The 23,134-nt window shown below is 40.7% G+C and overlaps 1 protein-coding gene across 4 annotated transcripts; it reads right to left on the bottom strand.

Annotated features, from left to right (window-relative positions):
* NFIL3 (nuclear factor, interleukin 3 regulated) lies at positions 1 to 22,623 on the bottom strand. 4 transcript variants are annotated; one of them, XM_044446826.1, is made up of 2 exons: positions 22,154 to 22,623; positions 1 to 1,895 (listed from the first exon to the last, which is right to left on the bottom strand). In XM_044446826.1, the coding sequence occupies exon 2, from the start codon at positions 1,693 to 1,695 to the stop codon at positions 307 to 309; it is 1,389 nt and encodes a 462-aa protein (XP_044302761.1). In that variant the 5' UTR covers positions 1,696 to 1,895; positions 22,154 to 22,623; the 3' UTR covers positions 1 to 306. The 4 variants fall into 4 exon arrangements, with proteins under 4 accessions (XP_044302761.1, XP_044302759.1, XP_044302760.1 ...); XM_044446824.1 differs by having other exon boundaries at positions 22,178 to 22,623; XM_044446825.1 differs by lacking the exon at positions 22,154 to 22,623 and adding an exon at positions 20,666 to 20,788.
* Positions 22,624 to 23,134: the final 511 nt, after the last annotated feature.

Genomic DNA, 23,134 nt, shown 5'->3' with positions numbered 1-23,134 from the left:
TGCTTGTCACCAATTGTTTATTGGAACTGGCAACTTTCACACTTTATAGTAACAGAACAACAGAAAAATAATGTTCACTATATACAGCCTTTGTCCAGACTACTTGACTATACACAAGGCATAGTAATCATGGCAATCTAGTCCCCATTGTCATCTGTGCACAAAAAGACACCATCCATCAGACATTATGTGAACATTACAGTGAAATGACATCACAAGTCCAGTGAAAATTCAGCATAATACAAAACATATCAATCTACTGCAAATGACATCCTTTAAAACAATAAGCATTTCTTCAGTAGTCATTTAGCCAGAGTCTGAAGCAGAGATGTGTTGTGTACTTATAAGTCTTTTAAGTGAAGCAACTTCTGCAGACAAATTTGCTATTCCTTGCTTCAAATACAAATTTTCTGTCTCGGACACTTTGTAGGAAGTGTCTTTAACATCAGCTGCTGCAGTTTTGCAGCCAATCTCATTTTTTTCAGTGAGTTCTTTCTGATGTTGCCAGTGTTCTGGCTTCAGAGACCAGTCTTGGATATTAGTCACTTGAACAGAGAAAGGAGTGTGAGAAGAATGTACCAAATCTTGTGCATTGTGCTTTTCAAGTTCAAAATGCCTTTTAGATGACATATCAATTGGCGATGACAGTTTCTGGGTAGCATCATACTCGTTTTCCAAAGTCTCCACTTTAATATGCATAGCCTTGGCTTTAATTCTAAGCTTGTGAGGCAGCGCTGAAGAGCTCACTTCTGGAACTTTAACTGTAGCATGAGTATTTTTAAGTTCAACGGGAGAATGGATTGGACCTTTAGGAACTTGCTGCTCATCTTCCCCATCTGATGACTTTCCTACAACACCATCATCTGCCTCTGATGTTCTTGGAGAATTGTTGGAGGATCGGTTAACTTGCAAAAGTGGAGGGGAATGTGAGTAACCACTGAAGTTGCTTCCAATGAAATTTGGATACATGGAGGTTGTATAGGAGCCTCTGTCATCTCTTGACTCTCTTGCATAGTTTTCCAACTCTATAGGCTCTTGCTTTATGAGATGGAATTTATTTTCAGGATTTCTGCAATTATTTTGTATAGGGCTTGCTTGAGTATTGTCTACGGATGATACTTCAGATACATCAGATAAAGAACTTTGAGGTGAGTGCTTAATGACAGATATACAACTACTGCCCACCATAGTGGGCTCATGTTCATCAATGAAAGTGTTAATACTTGATTTGGAATTCTGATACTCCTGAAAATAAACAGCCGTTGAATTGCTAAGCTTCTGAATCTCTTGGGCATATGCTGAAGAGCTAATTAAACCAAACTTTAGCTTCAGTGAAAGTAATTCAGCTTTTAAAGTGGTATTTTCTTCTCCCAGTGCAATTAGTTTGTTCTCCAACACAAGGTCATTCAGTCGTCGCTTTTCACGAGACCTTTTGGCAGCTTCGTTATTTTTTCGCCTTTTTTCCCAATACATTGCATCTTTCTTTTCATCAGGAATGAATTCCCTCTTTCTCCGGCATGTTGAAGACTTGGTTTTTACAATACCTCCTTCAGTGAGTAGCATTTCATCACCAGTAGCTAAGTCATCAGATACATCTGTTAATGTAGAATTAAGTACCAGAATTTTGCCTACATTGCTACTTGTATCAGCAGGTGCCTGTTCTGTTTTAATGGACTGCATTTTTCTCAGCTGCATCAGAAGCAATTTTTAGTAGGTGTGCAAATAGTAGCAGGGTAAATTAATCTTTGAGGCCTTCTTGAACCATAACAACTGGGTAAATACAATAATTTTAAATCCATAAGCATTCTTCTATTTATTCCATAGTCTCGGGCATCAAGCTCTCTTGATCAGATTTGCTTCTGAGTAGATTCAATTAGCAATCTTCTAAAAAACACCTGTGGCACACAAAAGAATAATAATTATTCAGTTATTGATTTTACTTTCCTCTTTTAAAAACATTTTCAAAGCATTGTGTACTCATTAACCTTGCAAACAAAGAAGGAAAAAGCATAAATCACTGAGCCACTTTACTTTATTGGTTATATTTTAATAAACAAACATAATAATTGCCTATTTAAAAGAACTGAAATGTTGTAAGAATAAGATACATGTCCTTTTGTAGTTTTGCAAGACAATGCTAAACTCTAGTCCTGCATAAGGATACACAAATTCAACTAATATTGCACTTCAAAATGCATTTACTAGAAACTGATTTATTTCAATTGTATTTTCTACAGATTTAATGTTTAGAATCAAGCCACAAATAGGTTGTTTATATTGTAAATCAAAACCAAATGCAGACGTAACTACTTGCTCCTTTCTCAATTACTATTTTGTGAAATATTTTGCAGAATTCAGACAATGTAAGACCCAAGTGCATCTCCTTTTAATATTTCTAGCTCTGAATTTGTGATAATAAAAAGTACCTTTCGGATGTGTTCTCAATGTTAGATTGTGCAATCCTGTACCAAATTAATTTACTACAAAGATACTTATATCTCCATTTCTTTTGCAATGTACAAGCAACCTGGTAATATATTACTATGAAGGACTTTTGGGGAAACAAAGAGTTCATGAACTTTTATCAGGAACTGCATCAAACATAATATAGGGCCACTCCGATGGAATAACAGTAGCTGTACTGTAGGGGAAGACTGGTTTCCTATTCCTCCAGCACAAGCTGCTGCTATGGGAAAGTACTTAGTTTGCTCTTAAGTGGCAGTGGATACACGGCAGAGTAAAGTGCCACCAAACAGAACTGGAGATGGGGCACTCCGGATGGCAGTCTGGGATACTCATAGATGTGCTGGGTGCTGCTGACCTGAATTAGCAATGCCATCTCCATTACTAGCTCATGATACCTACTAAAGGTTTTGAGTCCCCGTCCATTTGAGGCTCTATATTCAGTGGTGGTCTCCTACCAACCTTGCAGTTCGAAAGCATGCAAATGCAAGTAGATGAAAAGGTACCACTTCGGTGGGCAGGTAACAGCGTTCCGTGCACTTTGGTGTTTAGTCATGCTGGCCACATGGCCATGGAGACTGTCTGCGGACAAACGCTGGCTCCCTCAGCTAGGAAACGGAGATGAGCACCGCCCCCTAGAGTCAGGCAGGACTGGACTTAACATCAAGGGGAAACCTTTACCTTTACTTTATTCAATGGTGGTAGCTAATAGCTACTCTCTGTAGACCTCTCTGAACATTATTTTGTGCGATTACATATATCAGAAGGGAACACAATTCACTCATTTTCCCCAATTTGTTCAAAATAGGTCAGTCTTCCTGCACACTAACAACCTTGAGCAAGTGTTAAGTAAAGAATTTCTAAGAGCATAGTGGCCCATCTGACTATAGAGCATATCTTTTCAAAGGGCAAGTAAGTAAGGCAAAGTTCTCAAGGATCACCTTTAAAAAATCCTCTTTTCATATGCTTTGGCGAGACAAAATATGAATATAAAACTGCCTTTAAAAGCCAAGTTATCTGAAAATATCTTGGAATCAATATGCTGGTTTTGTACATTAATATTATAGTTATCTTGTAAAATGTAGTCATCTTTAATGCCAGGTTTGCATCATGTCAAAAGGTTATGCTTTCCACTCCAAATTAGTTCCTATACTGTATAATGAACACTTAGCATCCTTTCTTTTGTGACCTTTCGAGTTCTTGCTACACTGTCAAACAACTATGTCAGTATCCTTTCATAGGGTATATATAATCCTAATAAGATTTAGTCACTTCCATTATGTCCTCCTCTCCTGTATTTCATGTCCTTATTATATTAATTCATTTTCCACCGGAAAACTTTAAATAGGACTGTGACATCACCAAAGGTCTCAATGATTAAGCAAGTTTGCTTAACTGGGGTCAGTTTGCTTGTCTGCTGATTCATCATTTCCATGGATACAAGCTACATGTCCACTGCCAACTGACTCATAGAGGTTTTCTAGAAATCTGGTCTGTTAATTCCATTCATGTGCATGGAAGATAAGGCATCATAGAGTCCTGCTCCTCTCCCACCCCTCCACTCTATCCTCAACATAGGTATGGCCTCGTGTGCAGTCAGAATGCCAAACTGTCACAGGAAACAAGACCTGTGACCGTCTCCCATAGCCTCCTGCATTTGGCCAACTGAAGGAATGCTCCTCCAATATATAATTATAATTCCATATGAGATGCCATGCATAAGGGATGGCATATAAAAGTTTTAAATAAAAAAATATGGGACCTGAACTTTGACTCGCAGTCTATTTCAGATTTTCCCGGAAACAATGAGCATACAGAGAGAATACTAAGTAGGGAAAGTGACAACTGCATCTGAATAAGTAAGGATTGCACTTTAAATATTTTACCCTGGTTTATGTTTTTTAGCATTTTAAATTAAGATGGCTCACTAGAAAGAATGCTATTTTCTGTTATGTTTTACTGATGCAAATTTATGTTCTGCTTTCCTAAATAAACAATACTTTTGTTACTTTTTGCCTCTTGCTTCCATACCAAAATTTTCGCCCAGCTTTTTGGGTTGCTTTGAAACATTTTATCCTAATATAGGAGGGTAAAATGGCTATTTGGAAAGTCAGAAAAACTATGAGATATATGCATAACGACAACCCACAATTCCACAACAACCCCACAACTTAATTACATTCTATACTAAGTCAATATGCCATCATTTGTGAACCAGGCCATTGTAATAAATATTCTCATTTTCAAATAGCAATCTTTACTACAGAAACCTAATAGTTTGAAACCTAGGTTCCCAAGGACGGTTTCAACACTCTTGTTCATCAACTCAACCAGCTCTGTATTATGCCTACCAAATAATGTTATGTTTGGGTTAAAAAGTAGCTTTCAACAGCCCACATTTTCTCTGTTTTCATTTTCATCAGCTTCATCAACACCTAAGCATGCACAGGATGCATAAATCATTTCTTCTGAAATTAATATCAAAGGAAAATAATGCAACATACTAAGTAAGGTTAGCTCATTTTAATGAAAATAACATTCCATTAATCGCAATTGCTGATATCATCTCCAAATCATTGTTATTACAATGCTGTTCAGTTATTTTCCATACCTGAGAAGATGTTCAAATTAAAAGTGATGGAAAGATCTAAGTTTGGACCAAGAAAAACACTCTAACGCTCACTGCCCACTGCAAAAGTACTCCAAAGTATGGAGCAATCCAAAACAGTCTGCCCTCACCCAATTGTACACTTTTACCATTATTATACTGCATTTGCATTTATCTTGTCAGGCCCGTTCCACCAGGTGAAAGACAGTGTACACCATGCCTTAAGCACACAATGGTTCAACCCTGAAACTTAACTGTTGCCAATAAACTGAATATACATGGAGGCTTAGGCAATGAGGGACTATGACATGAGGCCTCTGCTTAGAAAGATGACCTTTCTCAGATGCAGTATGATCAGCATGTCAGTGGCAAACTGTGTAGAGTCCCTTTGGTAAGGCATGACTACATCAGCTTTCTATTAAAGGCCTCTCTTGATTCCCCTCCACTCACAAAGGGGACAAGTCAGCAATGACTGGTACCATTATATGCAGATGTTATCTGAATCTGACTTTAATATTAAATATGACATTTAATCTAATTAATCCCATATTTATGCAAATTTTACTGCCATAGTAAAATAATGATGTGCATATATAAAGTTAATAATGAAGAAGGGAAACACATTATAATAAGGAAATCCATATTCCACACTGCTTCAGGTAGAAGTAGCTTGAGAATGTGTAGACTGCATGCTTTGCTTCAAAGACTGAAGCACCTATATGTTACGCTCAATTTATAAGAAGGAAATGGTATAAGAAGTGCCACTTCCTTTGTCAATGTAAAATGTGTTCTTGAGGTCAGAACTGGATTAATTCTCTGATAACAATACTTACACCACCCACAAAAGTACCGTGGTTTTGTTTCTCACACTGTTTTTGAAAGGGTCACTATTAATATATGCTTTTGGTAAACCATCAAAACTGCAAAAGTACAATTGCCTTATCAGTGTCTATCTTGCACAGTTTATTACCCAGAAGTTATTTTTATGATAACAAAGCCCTTCTTGTTTATTCGTTTACATGTTCTCCCTATTTGTACCTGGATTCTTTTACAGTCATTGCAGATATTATGTAAATCAGACTTTAATATGGTACCCAATCTTACTTATCTGCAGTTATTTTATTGCCATAGTATCATACTGATAGTTGTGTAGAAATCTAGTAATGTAGAAGGGAAACATAGGATGATGATCCTGAAATCAATTTTTCACGCTATTTCAGATTTCAGATGTTAGACTGCATGCTTGTTTCAAAGACAGAAGGACCTTTTGCTATGCTGTACCTTTAAAAATATAATTTAGGTGAAGGAAATGGTAGATGAACTGCCATTTCCTTGTTAATGTAAAATGTATTCTTGTGGTCAGAACTGGACTAATTTTGTGATAAGAAACCTAGTATGTCCAAAGAAATTGGAGCTCAGCTACTCAATGTGGACGGCAAAATGGTAACACATAAAAAAGAAAAGGCAGAAGTGCTTTCTTACTTTGGCTCAGTCTTCTCTCAAAAGTTCTATGATGTTCCTGATGAAGGGGAGGTAAATGCTGAAGGAGCAGGATGGCAGCTCAAGATTTATGGTCAAGGACAATCTAATTGGTGGAATGAGTTCAAAGCTCCAAGACCCAATGAACTTCATCCTAGAGTCATAAAGGAACTGGCAGAAGAACTCTCAGAACCACTGTCTACTATCTTTGAGAAATCATGGAGGACAAGGCAAGTGCCAGATGACTGGTGAAGCACTAATGATGTCCTATCTTTGAGAAAGGAAAAAAAGAACAACCTAGGAACTACAGACCAGTCAGTGTGACATCAGTCCCTAGGAAAATTCTGGAGCAGATTACCAAGCAAAGATTATAGTCTTGCAAACACATAGAAAACAATGCAGTGATGACTAGAAAGTCCGCATGGATTTCTCAACAAATTCTGCTAGACTAATCTGATTTCATTTTTTGATTTGCAATGTATGGCTGTGAAAGCTGGACCATAAGGAAGGCTGAGCGCAAAAGGATTGAGGCCTTTGAATTGTGGTGCTGGAGGAGACTCCTGCAAGTTCCTTGTACCGCAAGGCGATCAAACCAGTCAGTCCTAGAGGAGATCAACCCTGACTGCTCTTTAGAAGACCAGATACTGAAGATGAAACTCAAATACTTTGGCCACCTAATGAGAAGGAAGGACTCCCTGGAGAAGAGCCTAATGCTGGGGACAGTAGATGGCAAAAGAAGAAGGGGACAGCAGAGAATGAGGTGGCTAGATGGAGTCACTGAAGCATTTGGTGTGAGCTTGAGTGGACTCCGGGGGATGGTGGAGGACAGGAAGGCCTGGAGGAATGTTGTCCATGGGGTCGCGATGGGTCGGTCACGACTTTGCAACTAACAACAACAAATCTCCCTAATGGACTATGGGTATGCTGTGGACATAGTGTATGTTGACTTCAGCAAAGTTTTCAACAAAGTGCCCCATGATATCCTGATTAGCAAACTTGTCAAGAGTGGGCTAGATGGAACAACTATCAGATGGATCCACAGTTGGCTACACAATCAATGGTACCTTCTGGGGAGAGGTAGCAAGTTGATAGCACAGGGTTTAGTCCTGGAACCAGTGCTTTTCAACATTTGTATTAATGATCTGGATGAGAAAGTGAATGGGATGATTATTACATTTGCGGATAACACAAAACTGGGTGGGATAGCTAAAACCCTGGAAGACAGAAAGAAGATTCAAGGTGATCTGGATAGATTGGAGCGCTGGGCTGAAAATAACAGAATGAACTTCTGTTGGAACAAATGCCAGGTTCTGCACCTAAGAAAAAGCAACCAATTGCATAATTACAAGATGGGAATACATGACTCAACAATACTGCAGGTGAGAAGGATCATGGAATTGTTGTAGATCACAAGCTTAATAGGAGTCAACAATGTGATGTGGCTGCAAAAAGAGCAAGTACTATTTTAGGCTGCATTAATATAAGTATCACTTCCAAATCACATGAAGTACTAGTTCCCATTTACTCAGTACTGGTTAGTCTTCATGTGTCCAGTTCTGGGCACTACCGTCCAAAAAAGGGAAAAATGTGTAAATGGCACCATAAGAACAAGAAGTCCTGACATTCAAATAGGGTAGATAGGTCCACTAATTTTAGATCTCTGTGACGGGAAGATGTTGATCATGTAAAGTGCTAGTTCCCCTTTACTTGATGGCCTCATTTGGTATACTGTGTCCAGTTCTGGGCACCACAGTTTAAGAAAGATGCAGACAAGTTGGAAAGGGTTTGAGGAGGGCAACAAGGATGATCAAGGGACTGGAAACAAAGCCCTATGAGAAGAGACTGAAAGACATGGGCATGTTTAACCTTGGGAAGCGAAGACTAAGGGGAGATATGATAGTACTCTACAAGTACGTGAAAGGCTGTCACAAAGAGGAAAGACAGGATCAATTCTCAATCATCCCAGAATACAAGACATGAAATAAAAGGCTCAAGTTCTAGGAAGCCAGATTCCAGAAAGATATCAGGAAAAAATTCCTGACTGTCAGAGCAGTACAACAATGGAACCAACTATCAAGGGAAGTTGCGGGGTCTCCCACACTAGAGGCATTCAAGATACGACTGGACAGCCATCTGTGAGGGATGGTTTAACTGGGAGTCCTGCACTAAGCAAGGGGTTGGAACTGATGGCCTTCTGGCCCCTTCCAACCCTAGTATTCTACGGTTTTGTGATTTTATTAATATTTACACTAGCCACAAAGCTACGGTAATTTGTTTCTCATCCTGTGTCTTTTGAAAGGGTCACCATTCTAAACTACATGCTTTTAGTAAATCCACACAAATCTTGCAAGTTACAATTGCCTTAATCTATGCCTACTTTGAAGGGCTTATCCAGAAATTACTGAAATGACAAAGTGCTTATCAGTGTGTGTGCGTGTGTGTGTGACAGAAAGAGAGGGAGGGAAGGAGGGGAGAGAGAGAGAGAGAGAGAGAGAGCGCGAGCCAGAACTCTATCTGGCCATAATGGCAAAATGTCCCTAATAAAACAAGCTATTTTTACATTGGCCGTTACTTATCATTTCTTTGGAAAACATTAGTATTTACATATAAACTAACGCACTGTATGACTCTTATTAATGCGTTCAACTTCTACCATTTCCCCCAATGATTAATTTTGCGATTATTTTATCACTCCATTAAATAATCTAAAATCAACACCAAATGCTGCCTTACATTAGTCACTCTTGAATAATCTGAGGCTTTAAAAAATTAGTATTAAAAGTTGTTGGCAGTGCTGAATATCAGTTCAGTACTATGCCCCATTATAATTCTGCCACAGATTTGCATAGGGAGCATTATTATAATGGTAATCATCTGTGGCTGGAGAGGTCTAGAGCCACAACTGTTATGGTAAGGACCTGATTCTGTCCAGGGGATGGAAGAGAAGTCAAAACTGGGTGTGAGTGTGATGTGAAGCTGTTACTGGTGGGCTGTAGCATTACAGCAATCAGGTATGTTCTCTTGTTTTTCCTTTCCCATAATGAACAAGTGTGTGGGACCATTTTATGTGTGGAGTATGGTAGTTTTATTCTCCTACAACTAAAAATTTTGTTTCCGGCAGGGAATTCAAGTGTACTTGTATAAAAGTTGAAACAGCTCCTCACCAAACTAAGCCACCTTATATTGTGTCAGACTATTAGTCCACTTAGCTCAGTGTTATTGTCACTGATTGGCAGTGGTTCTCCAGGGTTTCAGTCTAGCCATATCCAAAGATACCATGGTCTAAACCTGGGATGCCTATCATATACACTACTAAGTCATGGCTCCTTCCCATTGAAAGTCATACATCAGTTTTTGGTTAGAGGCAACATTCATCAACCTACATCAGCTTATGCTTCAGAAGATTTTCCTACCATTTCAGAAACCAACAAGGAAGCACGTCTCCCTTCACACTTCCATTACTGCCAACTACTTCCAAACCATTGTACATTAACAGTAATAGAGCTGCAGGTTATCATCATTTCATCTCTGAATGCTGTTCTTCCTTTTGTCCTCCCTGCTGCTACTGCAGGCAAAATTAAAAGTTCAAAACTGCTTCTTTTATATAGAATATTCCAATGAATCAGTTGAAAGCAGGATCTGATTCCTATATAAAACTTATAATAAAATGAAATACAACTCAAGACTATCAAAGACAAACATTTTTTCAATAAATCACTCAGTACCAAGAACATTTCTAATAAATATTATTAACAGAGCTAATTCTAATCTTTACTATTTCCTGCAAGACACACAGGATTTTCACTCTGATGGGTTAATAATACTTATTTCTAAGCAAATAATACTTATTTCTAAGCAAATGAACACTTTATATCAGTTTATATCAAATAAGTTAAATAGTTAAACTTTAAGAACAAGTTCCTTTAAAGGAGAGAAAGCACACTATTGTTTATGTGGTTATATTTAATTTCTTCTTTTTACACTGAGATGATTGAATAAATCACTCCTAGAAAACATGTCTTTTAATTGCTTTTAGCTTCTAGATTCAAGAATTAACATTTCAAGAACAAAAGCCTTGTAAAATGCTATTTACATTTGACATCAGAGATACAAATGTGTTATGGTGGCACCTAAGTAAAACTAAATGTTCAATGGCCTAAACCAGAAGAATTACTAGTATTACATTCAGGACATTAAATATAGCACCTGACTTAATTAAGCATGCTGTCAACTATTTTGCTTATTGGCCCAGAAGACAAATTTAATTTTGGCTTTGATGAATCTCTACCAGTATACATATATATCCTATACATAATTACCTCAAGGTAAGTCCCTTTGAATTCAATAGGACTTATTTACGACTAGACATTCACAAGATAGCACTATTAATCTTAACCTCAGTTGCCCATCTATAAAATGGAATGATGGTCACTTTCACTAGACTATTAGAACAAAGTTCACAGTTAGAACAAGAAAGAAGTTTACTGATTTAAAAGGCTATAAAAGTGATAAATCATCATTCATTTGCTGTCTTCATAATTATTCCATTTCATGCTTCCTTGAAAATGTTAGAAATACTACATTCCTATTTTGCAGATAAGATGAGCTGAGTGTAATACTTTGGAGATGAGTTTGCAAGCACAGCAAAGATAAGGCTAAGCAAAAGGCATATCATACCTTTCTCACACCCAATATAGAGTATTTTTGTCCCCCATGCTGTTGGGGACAAAAGGTGAAATAAATATATTTATTAACTAAATTAACTTTGTATTATCTAACAGAAAAGAATAACTACTAAGGGGCTTGGTACAATACGGCTGTAAGTCAAAATGGCATTGGTAAAAACAATATGTTACAGCACAAAGATTACTATGTCTGAATTAGGAACTTCATGCTTTTGACTGTCATGCCTATACTCCTAAGGACACACTGATCTCACAAGTCAATAGCTGTTTAAGGTTGAGATCCAAGTCCTACCATCAGCGGAAGGTTTCTGTCAGAATGGGGAGATTCTGCCTTCCCCTTGACCACCATCCTTTAAAACTATTTTAATAAATAATAATAAAGTATATATAAGAAAATTAGATACACATGGAACACTGTGCATAACCTTATGCAAATGGAAAATAAGTCATATGCAGTTCTATAGTACATCTGTGTTATGCAGTTGTAAGTTTCAGAGGTGATACCTTTTAAACATTACTGGCTGCTTTAATAACTATGAGACCATATAGCAGTGAGCAGCTATATACAAAAGAACACCAATACATCAGAAGTGAATTACACAAATTACATGTTTAAATTATGTTTTAGGCTGCTAAACTTAGGGGAAGGACATTTGATCTTTTCCCACTGTCCTGAATAGTCTAATTTGGTTTGCAGTCCTATACATTAGTACCTAGGACTAACTTCCATTGAACTTAATAGGAATTACAAAGCATTTGCTGCATATGTTCTATCTCTTTTGCAAAATATATGTACAATATTTGATTTAGAAAAACAATTGAAATTAATGTAGCATGCCTGGGGGGAGTTTGTACAAATAATCCACATTTATACAGATGATACATTTTAGAAAGGGAAATGAATCATTATTCTGAGCTCAGTATTACCTTAAAAGGAAATTATTTCATCACTATCACTTATGTAGTTTCACAGAATTCAGTGAGAAAATTATCTTTCACACACACACTTACGCTCACAATTTATATATGCCCCCCATTTCCCCCATGTTTATAATTATTTGCTAATAAATTAACCCTTATAAAATAAATTAATCATTTTCAGATAATGAAGGCTTTTCTCGGTTGTTCTCCCCTTCTCCCCCAAGAGAAGGAAAAGGGTGATGGAATTCTAAAGCTGATGCTTAAACAAAGTGTCTATTCTATTTAAAACAAATGAGCAGCTGCTGGATTAACCTTAGAATATATCCATCAATTGAAAAGGCCATGGTTAATGTAATGCACCTATCACTGATCTCATGGTTCCAGTTGATTTCCATAGTGTTTGTATGGAAGTCACACCTGCTAGATTGTAATCACTGTTAACTGGTGTACACTCAAATGGTCATGTTGAAATCAGCCACACTATATATAAAGCTAAAGAAATATTTTCTTCCTTTAATAATTTATCATACTAAATGGCATAACTATATTAGGACATCTACATCTTATGTTTAAAAAGCCTTCCTGTAAGAGCTACTTATCACCGCAAGAAGCTCTGCTTACTTCATTAGGTCATGTAAAACATAAGAGCTTCTTTGTAACTTTAGATAATATCACTGTTGGAAATCCATTTTGGCTATTAACAATACAACCCCCCCCCCCCCAACCAACTCTACTACTTCCTGAATAATCTACTAGGGTGATCTATGGAAACAGAATAATACAGCTAGCATTTCTGACAGATTTTATATTGGTTCCAGGTGAAATCTACCTAATGTAGAGCTGTCCTGGATTAATCAGACTTATGGGTCACATCATCCACATGCCATAGGCCATATAAACAAAACTGCACCTAACACTCCCCACCAAATTCAAAGTGTTAATTTAACAAAAACAAATGTGACCCTAATAGTTAAGATTATATTTTTGCACTGAATAACATGAGTAAAATATCTGAATAGCTGCTAAGGAAAGACAATTTTAAAAGGACACTTTGGAAACCACCTATGCATGCCTAGACTATATACAAACTATTTTTTCTTGGAAGCAGTGGAGCTCACTGAGGCTCTAGCTCTGATAAAATATTCATTGCTTGATAGTATTTGGAAAAACTTAAAGAGAGGTGAAGGAAAGAGCTAGTCTGTCAATGGAAAATTCTGGTTTGATTTTCCTACTTGCAGTTATTTTCCATAGTCACCAAATTCAAGAACATAAGAAATGGATTGTACCCAGATTAAAAGCCACTCATACCCTAGTCAATTTCATTCCTGTAGGAAACATTGTTTCTAGTTTTAAGAACTTAATAAACAGGTGTAGAAAAGAAATCTGTAAGAATCACAGAAAAATGTAGGTATACCCATTAGGGGTCTTTTATCAGGTTTTTCAGGGCCCTTTATCACTTTTTCAGGGTAGAGTTTGAAAACCTAGAAAAGAAGTTTGAACATAGACCATGGTGTGGGAAGAATATGAACTTAATGACAATTCTACAGTTCCACTTCCAAGTCCCTCCAGATAATACCATTCATGCAGCTTCAGTCTAAAGACGGAATACTAAGCAAAAACTCATTTTCATCACATTAAAAGTTTCAGAACAAAATATGTTAAAATCCTATCTCAAAGTATAATTTAAATGATTTTACTGTCAGTCTTTCACCCTTTTTCAGCAAATGGGTAACTGTCAATGTATTTCATAATACTCCACTCCCAACAGTGTAGCACTGTAAAAGTACCCTTTTCTAGAGCAAAGGTCTCTTACATAATATCCGTGCCAAACATTAATGTAATATTAATCTGGGCAAAGACTAACAAAAATGCAGTTTGAAAAGACAGAAAGATATCAGACACTGTAGTAATGCCAGGATATTGTAGCGACTTCTCAACAAACAAAAACTACTGTTTTCCGCAACCTTTTTAAATACCACCACATTGAACCAAAGCTGAATGTAGCTTTCTGTCAGTCTTTCAGTGTCTTAAGTTTAGCTATCAAACTTGCCACTGCTGTTGTAAAGTTGCAAGCACTGCAGTTGAAATGATTCTATGAAGTGAGCTTTAAACAGAATATATAACTGGTTTTAAATCTCTTGAATTTTTGCCTCAGGACCTGCAGGATTTATCTCTCACGAAACACTGCATAACCATGGCAAGGTCCTCTAGAAGAATCTGTTAAGATGATGAGTCAGATCTGTTGCTTAACAATATGCAATAACCCTGAAACAAAGCATTTTATTGTTTAGGTTATTGCATCACCATGATGTTATAATGACAGCAGATCAGAAATATAATGTTATGAGACAGCCATCTGGACAAAACAACAAACCTCACTATATAAATGAAGTTTGTAGAAGTTTCATAAAATCAGCCAGGCTTAAAACAAGCCAAAGGTGTATGTTTTGTTTCAAGATAAAGGCACACAGCAGTGATTGATGTCCTGTAGAGATTATACATGCATTGCTAACACTATTTTCCTTCACAGGAGAAGATAAGCTGCAAGAAATCTGAGTAAGCTCACATTGCTCATGGGAGGGCTGCAAGCTTTTTAACAACTTTCAAACCTTTGCTTTAAAAAAAATCAATTCCAACAGAAACTCTGAAACTGTCAGATCAAATCTAGGAAACTAGGGAGAGTAAAGCCTAGTTAGCAGTCCCTTGAAGAATAAAAGATGAAAAATAAAAGGTAATTAAAATGTAAAGGAAAAAATATAGTTGTTGTGAAACCTATTAGATATTAAAGGACAAATCAAAGGTGGCCTCATTGCAGGCATAAATTTATCAATATCCTATAGAACAAAGGAGCTCTATGATTCCTGAGGGCCAGAGAAGGGGAGTAGACAGGGATAGGGAAAATGCATGTTTTTCTTTCAGTCATAAACTCTGAGGGTGTCCTTGGACAATCATTATTTATCAGCCTCTCTCTCTCACACACACACAAACACCTGATGTTTGTGAAACTGAAATGAAGTAAACATTGCAAAACACTTTGCATAATGAGGATTCTGCAGGATTATAAATAGCATGTCCTGATTATTTAAATCTTGGATCCAATGTCTATAACCCTTTAAAATGATACATCATCTTTTGCTTTTATGAAATAATGAAGGGTGTTGAATTAGCCCTGACGTGGACACTGAAGAATTCTGAAGATTTAGAACTCAAGGTGAATACAACAGAAACGTACCAACCAGTAGTCACAAGTAGACAACTAGACAGAAGTATGGAGGGTAGTAGCGGAGCACAGAGAAGACAACAGGGTCTAGAGATATTCTGGTTCCGCCAAGTTTCTCAGGACTACTGCCAGAAGTAGGAAATTAGCTCTAAACTAAACTAATTTGAGATTAAGCAGCAATCAATAAAATAGGGGTGTGATTAAAAACAGTAACCCCTTTCCTACATATGAAAAGGGGACCTATCCAAGTGTCATGTAGTACAGGCCAATAAACTTCTGCATGGTTTTGGGTTCAGTGGAAAGATGTTCTGTTCAAGTATGCCTAACGTCCGATGCTTCTGTATATAAAGGCAAGGAATATATTAACAGTACTGAAGCGTGTTTGTGATCCATTTTATCCTGAATGGTTTATTGTGGAAGGTAAATTGGACATTAGCAGAGTGTAAGATGGTTAATAGAGTTAGCACTGATTTGTTTAGTCTGTTAAGTTTTTATATGTTGACCTCTTGTTTTTACATTTTATTGTATTTGTTTGCACTGACCTGAAATCTGAGATGATGGAGGACAGTAGTAACATGTTTTAGATGCATAAGTTAGTGGTTGCATTACTTGTTTAAATTAATCTCTTAATATCCAGATGCACCTTATATGTTACTTATGTCCTATTTCATTATTTCCACCAACTGATATTTACAATCCATGTATTTTTAGCTTAACTAAATTATGATTCATCTTTCTAGTTTACCATTACACTGCAGCATCTTAACAATTTCTGGGTAACTTACTAATGTCACAAGGCGGCTCAGACATCACTTGATATTTATGCAATGCCCTATATTAGCAATGGAGGCACCAGTTTGGAAAAGGCTGAAGTTTATTAAATAAGCAACTACACAGTTCACTAGGGTACCTATACACACACTTGCCTGGGAATAAGTCCTATATTAGTTCTATAGGCATAGGATTGTACTCTTAATTATCTGATGCACCAAGCAGAGTGCTGTTTAGCCTCACCACTAGCTCTGCAAGCATGCCACATAGTGTCATATGTGAAGATAATGGCAATACATAGTTTCCCAAGTAAGCACATTATGGGAATTCTCTGCCAATACTGACTTCCTATGATTTATCCGTAAACAAACATGAAGGAACTTCCCTCTCACCCTCTCTAGAAATGGCAGCTAGACCAGGCTTGGCGACTAGGGCAGCTGCATGCCGTATCAGGAGAAGTTTGTCTTTGGCCACCTCCACCTGGAACCAGACAATGTGATTGATATTTAACAATATAGCAGGTTATACTTAATTATTTGGGACTGCAGGTGGCACAGTGGTTTAAACTGCTGTGCTGGTAGATTGAAAGGTTGCTGGTTCGAATCTGCACAACATCGCAGCTCCTGCCAACCTTGCAGTTCGAAAGCATGCAAATGCAAGTAGATGAAAAGGTACCACTTCGGTGGGCAGGTAACAGCATTCCATGCACTTCGGTGTTCAGTCACATGACCACGGAGACTGTCTGGGAACAAACGCTGGCTCCTTCTGCTAGGAAACAGAGATGAGCACCGCCCCCTAGAATCAGGCATGACTGGACTTAATGTCAAGGGGAAACCTTTACCTTTACCTTTACTTATTTCTTAGATTTATATCCTGCTTTTTTCCAATGATCTCAAAACTAACTTACGTAATTCTCCTCCTGCTCTCAATCTAATTTCTACTAACAACAGTTAGTGCCCACACAAGCCTGGTTTTCTGGTAACCAAGCCCGAAACAATGCAGTGTATTATAGTTACTGTGAGTTGTTGATCTTGTTGTATTGATGTTATTGTTTATTGTTTTATTTAAATATGGTTAGTTTACTGGTTGCTTATATGTCTTTTAAATTTGTAAACTACCCAGAGATCCTATGGGCTATAGAGCAGTATAGCAGTGGCAGATTGGTAATAAGAAAATTCTGTACCGTGACACTAAACTACCTTGTAAGAAATTAACGTTCACAGTTGGCTGTCAACTTAGTTGATTAACATTTAAGAAACAAGCCATAGCTGCATCTCCACATAGCTATACCATGGAAATATTTTGCCACCTTGTGATAGCAAAATATTGGGGTGGGAGCTGCCAATCTTTTTTTTTTTTTTAGTTTATAGTACCAAAAGTGTTTTTAAGCATTTTCTCAGAAGTGATCCTTATGTTTATCCAGTGAACATTAGAAAATATGTGACATAATGACAATGTAAGGGACTACAATTTAAATTCAAGAGTTCTGAGAAGTACCATGACAAAGACCTTTTGTTACCTCAGGCCATTCACAAACCTTGAATAGGGATCAGAAACTGTCACATGTCTTTCCCAAACCAATATAGGGTTGGCCATTGTTTCAAGCCAATGTGAAAAATCTTCACAATCTTGTCTCTTGAACAGTTTATGTGGCACATGTATAAGTTCCTTGCCTTGCAAACCTCCATCCTTCAATCTCTTGCTGCTGCTTTGCTATTTCATTGCTTTCCTGAGAACACATGAACATTATGAACCACTAAGATCTGGTTTACTGACTTCGGATAAATGCATATTTACTGGGAATGTCACAATTGTAAATTTCATGAAGTTCCACATGTAAAGCATTTTGCTCTCTTTTAAAAATAATGTAACTGCAACCATAATGGCATGATACTGAGAGAGTCACATTTTCTCTCTCATCGTACCAAGGAAAAAAGTAATCCTTAAGGGCAAACAAAAAAGGTATACTTTTAAATAACAACATATTGTCATTTGTTTCAATGTCATTATTTGGGTGACTGACTCAGAAGTGTAGCCCATGTGTTGGCACAAACACAATGAAATCAGCACTGATGCTGCCTACTCAGTTTCAGTGGGCTGTGGATCAGCTCAAAGACATAAATGGCAAAGCATTTTAATAAGTCAGTACTTCTTAAACTTCTTTACAAGGTTATCAACAGTGCCATATTTTCAGCAAAATCAGGGAATTCACAATAAATGAAAACTTCCCAGAATTCTTACAATATAAGGCAGAATCAAAAAATGGAAGAGAAGATAATCCAGACATTTTCTAATCAGTTGTAATGTGCTAACAGAAATGCATTAAAGGGTATATAAACCAAACATTCTGGGTATAGTGCTAGTGTAATTTTCCATTTATATAGCTAATAAACTGCCATCGAATAGTTATTTTCTGCCCCTTATGTGGTAATAGATACTTGGAAGCTATAGGAGTTAATATTACCTGGGAGGTATCACCTGAGGTAATTAGTTAGGGTTGATTGTGCAAACATTTGTCACTAGAGTAATTTTCTGTTACTAAAATGTCATATGATATTTTTGAGTCATAAAAGCTATTACTAGTATAGCTAATGGTTGCTTTCAAGTTTAGGGTCTAGTCCTTTGGAATTCATCTGTGAGAATAAGGCTGTAATCCCTGCATACTTACTTGGGAGTAAGGCCCACAGACTACTTTTCTCCCTCAAGTAAGCATGCATAAAGGATCGCCCCTTAACCTGGTGCCTTCCAGATGTTTTGGATGTCAGTGCCTAGCAGCCCCTACCAGCATGGCCTATGGTTAAGAATGCGGGGGGTTGTCATCCAAACCAACTGGGGGGTCACCAGCTTGGGAAATGCTACCTTACAGGAATTAACTCCCGCAGCCAAACAGGCACGCTTGACCTCTGGTGAAAGCTTTGGGCCTGGGGGGCAGTGCGAACAATTCAGCTAGTGCCTTTCCAGAAGCAACTCCTCATTCCCCTCTGCACGGAGTCGGGGCAGTATTTTTTTTCCATGCCCTCCCAGCTTCCATTTACAAATAAAGAAAAGGACAGAACAAGCGACCCAGGCTTGGCAGCGTGCAAAGCGAAGGCATGCAAATGCCGGGAGAGGTCCCGTCGCCAGCCAGCTGGGCCGCGAGCGGAGGCAGCATTCCAGGCTGCCCGAGCGAGGCACAAAGAGGCCGAGTCCCTCGGCGGGCTGGGCGGAGAGCGTGAGAGCCGCCCGCCCGCCCGCCCGCCCTGGCGCAGCCCCGTGCCCGAGCCAAGCGAGCAGGGCGAGAGCCCGGGGGAGGGACGGCGGGCAGGGAGAACCGCGGGAGCGCTCGGCCTCCCTCCTCGCTCACCCCCGCGTGGAGCGGCGCGAGTACACACGCTACGTGACTGGAGACGCATCCCTCCCTCCGGCCAGCTTGTTCTGCTCTCGCTCCCCGCCAGTGCAAAACAACTGTTCGCCGCTCTTATTTACTCCCCTCGCCTGCGCTGCGCGGGGCGGCCCGTCTCCCTCGCCCTCTCCCCCCGGCCGGCCCGGCCCGGCCCGGCCCAGCGCCGCTGGAGCGCTGCCTCGTCTCCCTTCCTCGCTCGCTCGCCCGCTTCTTCCCCTCCGCAGAACAAAGGAATGCGAAGCGCGGCGCGGCGCCTTCCAGCCCATTCCAGCGCGCGCTCCTTCCCCAGTCATAACAACCCCCGCCTAAGGCTGCCAGCGAGCCTCCTCGGAGGGCGCGCTCCGGCCCGCCGCCCTCCGCCACGGGAGCGCAAGATCCGGTTGCCCCGGGAAAGAAAGACGCTCCCTGGCATCCCATGCTGGCTGGCTCAATATTCGTCATGCCGCCGCCTCCCTCGCGGCTCCCTCTCCTCGTTTATGCACCGGCTAGCTAGACCGATAATGAGGGGTCGAAATGCCACATTGTAAATCTGGGAAAGAGCTCGGGGTGTCATTAACGCCTCCCGCCCCCACCCCATGCACGGGCGCGCGCGCACACACACTGGAAGAGCCACCCGGAGCACAGCGATCAAAAATAAACAGATGTTGGAATCCGATTCTGGGTCCGCCCCTCCCCCCTACACACAGCAGCCTTCTGGATCAGGTTATCCCCCCCCCGCGCGCGCTCGCGCCCCCGCGGCGGCCGCCCCCCCCCCCAAAAAAAAGACTCCCGGCGCAAAGGGTTTGATCTTTGCAGAAGTAAGGGCAAAAAAATCTGGAGAGGGAGAGACTTCACGCGTAACGTGTATTACGATCACACATTAGAATTATGGCCTCTTGACATGTAATACTGACCTAGATGAAGGCTTTTAAAAATATGCTACAGGGACGATAACAAATGCGAATACAAAAGCCTGCTCGCCTTCACCCTCAGCGTCAGCTTGACTTTGTCAGTCTTCTTTACAATTGCAGAGGGATAAGATGATAGACACTCACTTTTCCCGAAATGCGGAACCATCTCTTAAAGGGTCTCCCTCCCCCCCTTGTCTTTTGCAGAGAGCGAAGAGAAGGGGATCATACACGAAAGCCAACACCTACCAAACCACTTGGTGTCTGGGCGAAATGCCTTCCTAAAAATACGAGCCTTATCAAAACGTCTCCGAAGGCGTGGAGTTCCAAACGCAAGCAAGTGTCCTTGAACGTCTATTTGCACAGCTCTGGAGAAAAGACCAGAAATAGCCCATGAAGCCACAATTGCTCAAATGCGATAGAGCTAAATATAGCCGTGTGCAATTTTCATTTTAAGGGATCTGGCACTCATTCAACAAGCCGAGCTACTTCCCCACTTTACCAGAGATCCACTTTTCTCGAGGGGGCGAGGCGGACGGGAGGGGGGTGCATGAGGAACGACTTCGGAAATCTGTTCGCCTGCCATTGCTAAGGCCGAGATTGCTCTAGTTTCTTTGCGGTGAGATTTATAAAATCGCGTAATTAGCTTCCTAGCCTGACTGCCAGCAAATTCTGTGGTTACATAATGCAACATTTCCAGGAACCTTCAGGAAACGCATCGCCTGAAAATCAGTTGCCAATATGAGCAAAAAAACAGTATTAAACACACACTAACATACAACCAAAAAGCCCGTGGAGAATCAAGACGGGTTACGTGTATTCTTTTTATGGCTGTTTAAAAGTAGAATTCTGGAATGGGGGGGATCTCGAGTGCAGCCATGGGGAGGGGGGTAAAGTATGTTTTCCCGTAAAATATCCAGAATGGGTGTGATGTGTAAGTAGTGACAGAATTCCCTACTGCTGCACCAAAATTACCAAAGCATTGCACACTCACGTCCCATATTAACGCTTGCCAATAATTCACAGCGGACGGATTATGCAATATATGAAATAATCAGCCCCACCAACCTCCCCTCCGCCTGTTATGGCATTCGTAAAAAGCGGTGGGGGGGGGTGAAGAGAGAGAGACGTGTATGTTTAGAAGAACTCTTCTAAAACGCATGCAACTCGCCGACTGACATTTTTCTAATTCTTTTCCCCACGATCCAATTCGTCTTTAGCCGATCCCACCCGTCTCCCCATGAGAACACAAAATACCAGCTCTTTCTTATTCATCTCCTTTGCCACCACACCGACTCGCACGAGCAACCCAGGCGGGAATGCTCCGTGTCAGGATCACTCCCCCCATCGCTCTTCTCCAACACATCAATTTTCCTCAAACAAGGCGACATATTATGCAACGACAATGTAAAAGCCAACAAGAGCCAGCAACCGAGCGGCAGCCGCCGCCACTGCCTGCGCTCCGAGTCGAGGGGCGCTGCAATCAAAGCAACCACCTTAAGGTGGCGAGTCTCGAGTGCTGACGTGCCAAAGGGTGAAAAAAGTTACTAGACAGATGTAGAAAGGGATGCACGCTAATGTGCATTTTTAAAGACAGGCACATATAAAGATCTAGCTAGCTCACGCATATTTCTTTAAAGCGGGGGAGGGGTCCTAAACACGCGAAGACAGAGAATCGTCCGAAAGGAAGACAGATGGAGAAAGGACCTCCGCAGGATAGGAAGGATAGGAACGTACAGTTCCGCTACGGAAGGTCTATACCTCGGCAATCTCCTTCGGTGGCGGGCGATAGTGCTGTATCTTCCGGAAGATCCTTTGGACAACGGCGCGCTGCCTTCTCCGGCTGATTACTTTGGAAGGGAGCGCGGGCCGAGAGGTGGAAAGGGCTCAGGACTGTAAAGCCTGGAGGCGGGGGAGACCCTCTGAAAGACCGCTTGTCAGTGGCAGCGCCGCTCCTGCTGCCTTTTCCCCGCAAGAGCCCAAAGCAGTTCCCGGGAGAGGAGGTGGAGGAGAGAGAGAGGAAGAAAGAGAGAGAGTGACTGCGCCAGGCGGAGCAGAGCGTGTGTCTTCAGCCGTCGCTGCTAATGCTTTGCTGCTAATGCAGCCGCCGCCGCTGGTGAGAGATCTGTGTTAGTAGGTCAATACTGTACACTCCTCACAACGTACAATCCTCATGCCAGCCTTGCTGATGACTGGCGGTTGCTCGGTCCCAATCAGAGCCCAGCGCTTCTCCGGGAGCAGCCAATGGAGGCCTCCAGTAGGGAAGAGGCAAGGGCAGGACCAGACTTGAATTGAACCCCTTCCCCCGCCCTTCTCCTCTCCTCTCCCTCCCACCCCTGCGCTCTCCTTACGCTTCCCCCGCCCTGTTGGAACTGTGCGTGTGGTACAGTAGATGTATGCGTTGGCTATTGCATAACTGGGCGAAGGGGGGGGGAAGAGGAGGAGGAAGAGGAAAGAGAAGGCTGCTGACATTTACGTAATTGCCCAATGGAGCGCAAGAGAGGGCAGAATTAAGGTGGAGACTCCGTTCCCCGCAGCCTCTTACTGGCTTCCACACCGTTAAACAAGCTCGGCAATGTGTAGTGGTGCTGCCGGACTGACATCACAGGCGGGCAGGGTGCTGGGACGAGGGTCCAAAAGCAGCGCAGCGGGGCAGCAGCGCGCGCGCGCCCGCCCGCGCCCGCGCGCGCCCCGCCTCGTCCCCACCCACCGTCCCAA

This window comes from Varanus komodoensis, unplaced genomic scaffold (genome assembly GCF_004798865.1).
Source record: "Varanus komodoensis strain SLA01 unplaced genomic scaffold, ASM479886v1 scaffold5, whole genome shotgun sequence".
NCBI lineage: Eukaryota > Metazoa > Chordata > Lepidosauria > Squamata > Varanidae > Varanus > Varanus komodoensis.
This window is presented reverse-complemented; position numbering and strand designations above follow the sequence as displayed.

Coding starts and splice junctions, on each gene's coding strand:
- NFIL3 (XM_044446826.1), bottom strand. CDS start 1,695: ATGCAGCTGAGAAAAATGCAGTCCATTAAAACAGAACAGGCACCTGCT.